This window comes from Arachis ipaensis, chromosome B06, assembly GCF_000816755.2.
Source record: "Arachis ipaensis cultivar K30076 chromosome B06, Araip1.1, whole genome shotgun sequence".
Lineage (NCBI taxonomy): Eukaryota > Viridiplantae > Streptophyta > Magnoliopsida > Fabales > Fabaceae > Arachis > Arachis ipaensis.
This window is the reverse complement of record NC_029790.2, coordinates 9845014-9847786: the sequence shown is the minus strand read 5'-3', so window position 1 is coordinate 9847786 and position 2773 is coordinate 9845014. Positions and strand designations below refer to the sequence as shown.

The 2773-nt window shown below is 38.7% G+C and overlaps 1 protein-coding gene across 1 annotated transcript; it reads right to left on the bottom strand.

Moving 5' to 3' along the window:
* On the bottom strand, positions 1483-2262 carry LOC107646587. Its single transcript, XM_016350764.1, has one exon. The coding sequence runs from the start codon at positions 2260-2262 to the stop codon at positions 1483-1485; it is 780 nt and encodes a 259-aa protein (XP_016206250.1).

The following is a 2773-nucleotide window of genomic DNA, read 5'->3' as shown; positions in this document are numbered from 1 at the left end:
CTAGCCAATAGAACAGAGAAAGCGTTATAAGAAATATTATAAGACAAGCAGAGGAAGTATGAATCTATTTGGAGAGACATATAAGAGTCGATAAATCATTTATTTTTATGTTGTCAATTTGTCTCTAAATTATAGTAGATGGCATTGGATAGTAAAAAAGTATTTTGGGAACCTTGTGATGGTAGAATATAGTCTGAATGTTGGGAAATACAAACTCTTAGATATATAAGGAAGAAAAAGTGGATTATGTTCTCTTTTCTAATATGGGCGATATGAAATTGTAGAAATATTAGAATCTTTGAAAAAAAAAATTATTCCACGGATGAATGTGTGGGAACAAGTGAAAGCTCTCGTTAATATGTGGTGTGAGGTAAATAAAGTGGAGAAAAAAGATATTGAGAAGGTGAAGTGCGCAGAGAAAAAGTATAGGTGGGTTTGGTGGCACTGCTTCCTGCATAGACCTATTATTAACAAGTATGTAGTAGGGAATTTTCTATCAAGCTTTGACAGGTCTGGAACGTTTGATGGGAGATATAGGCCTGGTATGATAAATTTTTTTGAAAAGGTGAATATTTTATTTTATAAATTATTTTTGCAAAATAAAAACTTTACTAAGAAGGCTCCACGGTGATGCTCTGCTAGAAGGACTTTAAAATGCAATACAGTTTTAAGTTTTTGTTGGAGGAAGTTGGTGTTGTGTAAGGAGACTTGAAGGTGGTTATTGATAATAAGAGAATAGTTGAATAGATAAAAAGGAAAGAAAAAGCCAATTGGAAGCAGAAATTTGTGAGGATAATAAAACCATGAGCATGAGGCACACATTACAGAACATTTGTACTGTGATCAAAGGTGAAAGGGATGTTAAAATAATGAAAGAATGGGAACAAAGGGCGGAAAGGGAAGATAAGAAGTGGACATGGTGGGAATGATGAGAAGAAATTTGACCAAGAAGGAATGCAGATTTCATGCAAGAAAAGGGGTTACATTAGATAACATCAATATGATTAAATGATGGTATCATTGGAGTAATGCTCTTCCACGGGAGTTGCAAGGTATGTTGGCTACATCATTCAGGCATGGTGGTGGAAGATAGATGCAGTACATGCATATTGTATGGAGAGATTCTATTAGCTTTTTTTTGTTGTTGTTAAGTGCTATGTTTTATTTATCTGATCTTTGTATTTTGACGATCCTTGATGGTTATGTCGAAGAAGATTATTTAATTATCTAGAAGAAAAATTAAAGTGGAATTGTTCATTAAGCATTGCATCATTAGAACTGAAAAGAAAATGATTAACGCCACTCAAGCCACTACTAGATCATTACATCACATAAAATGATGAAAATCCATATCCAAATCCAGATAAGAATTGAAAGAGTAAAAGCTACTATCATTAGCAAGGATCGAATTACGGTCATATACTACTCTAATCAAACCATGCATGCATTACCTCATTACTAATCTCAGAAATCAAAGGCGCCTCACGAGTTCTTCTTTTTGTTAACCTTCTTCTTGGACTTGCAACCGGCTTCATCTCCATGGATCATACCATGCAGCTCCAAACCAATGAGGTAGCAAAGATAAGTATCAATGGTGATGAACATCGTCTTCTCATCCGTATACACTTTGTACAAATACCACCAGGTTTCTTCATCGAACCAGTCCAGCTTCTTTTCCGGTCTCACCACGTCAAAGTGCTTCCCTAGTACTGTCTTCGCCAACTTGTCAAGATCGTACCGCCATAGATCCACCTTCTCCCCTACCTCTTTTAGCCCTTCTACCGCCATCGCCCTAAGGTCGAACGCCTTCTTCAGCTCGATCCCGTGGTGCTTCTCCAGCTTTGCCTTCACCTTTTCGATCTCCATTCCGACCGCGATAACCCTAGGGTTGGCGAAGAAGTCGCAGAGGGGCTTAGGGTTTTGCTTCGCGTTGTAATAGTCAGCTTGTTCGGGAAGAGGGTAGAGGAGGCAGTGAAAGCCAACACAGAGGGAAATGTAGTCGTAGCGGTGGTCTTTGACACCGCGCTTGGTGCACCTGGTAAATTGGTGCTCGGCGGTTAGGCCGACGATGACCGGGGTGTTTTTGGGAGTGAACTTGAGAAGGTCGGTGAGCCACTTGGAGAGCGTTTGGGAAGAGGTGGTGTGAATGCAGAGGATGCGTTGGTCGTCGACATAAACGGTGTAAGGGTAATGGCGGTAAGTGAAGTTGTAAGTCTCGACCTCGGTGATCATGCTGGGTTCAATGCTGATCTCGAGAACCATTGTTGTTACAGCTTGTTAGTGGTTGCTGCTACTCTTTGTGAGAGGGATAGAGAAAGTGTGGAAAGAAGAACGAAAACGGTTACGAAGTGGTTTGGAATGCGTGTGGTTCGTTATTAAGGAGAGGGACGCAAATATGATTCTGTTATAACAAATGCGTGTGGTTGTTGGGAGTCACGCGCGTCTCGTTGCCTTCTTTTTCACTTTTATTTTTTGGCCAACAGATCCAAATATCTGTTTGAGTGTAGACTGTAGTGTACCGGAGAAGTGTGTCTGTGTGAGTTAATCACGGGTTCATGCTATCAAGATGAATGACTAAATATGAGTATATGACGCATAATTTTGCTGAGTTAAGTAGAAGTGCATTATTTAGGGAGACGGTGAAGGTTCAAGCTAAGGTCACTGGTTTTAAATGAAAGATCAATGAGTGTTTATAACACGGAATTAATTAAGTATTTGATAATAATTTATTTTATATTTAAAATGTTTTAATTAATAAATTATAATAAATTAT

Coding starts and splice junctions, on each gene's coding strand:
- LOC107646587 (XM_016350764.1), bottom strand. CDS start 2,262: ATGGTTCTCGAGATCAGCATTGAACCCAGCATGATCACCGAGGTCGAG.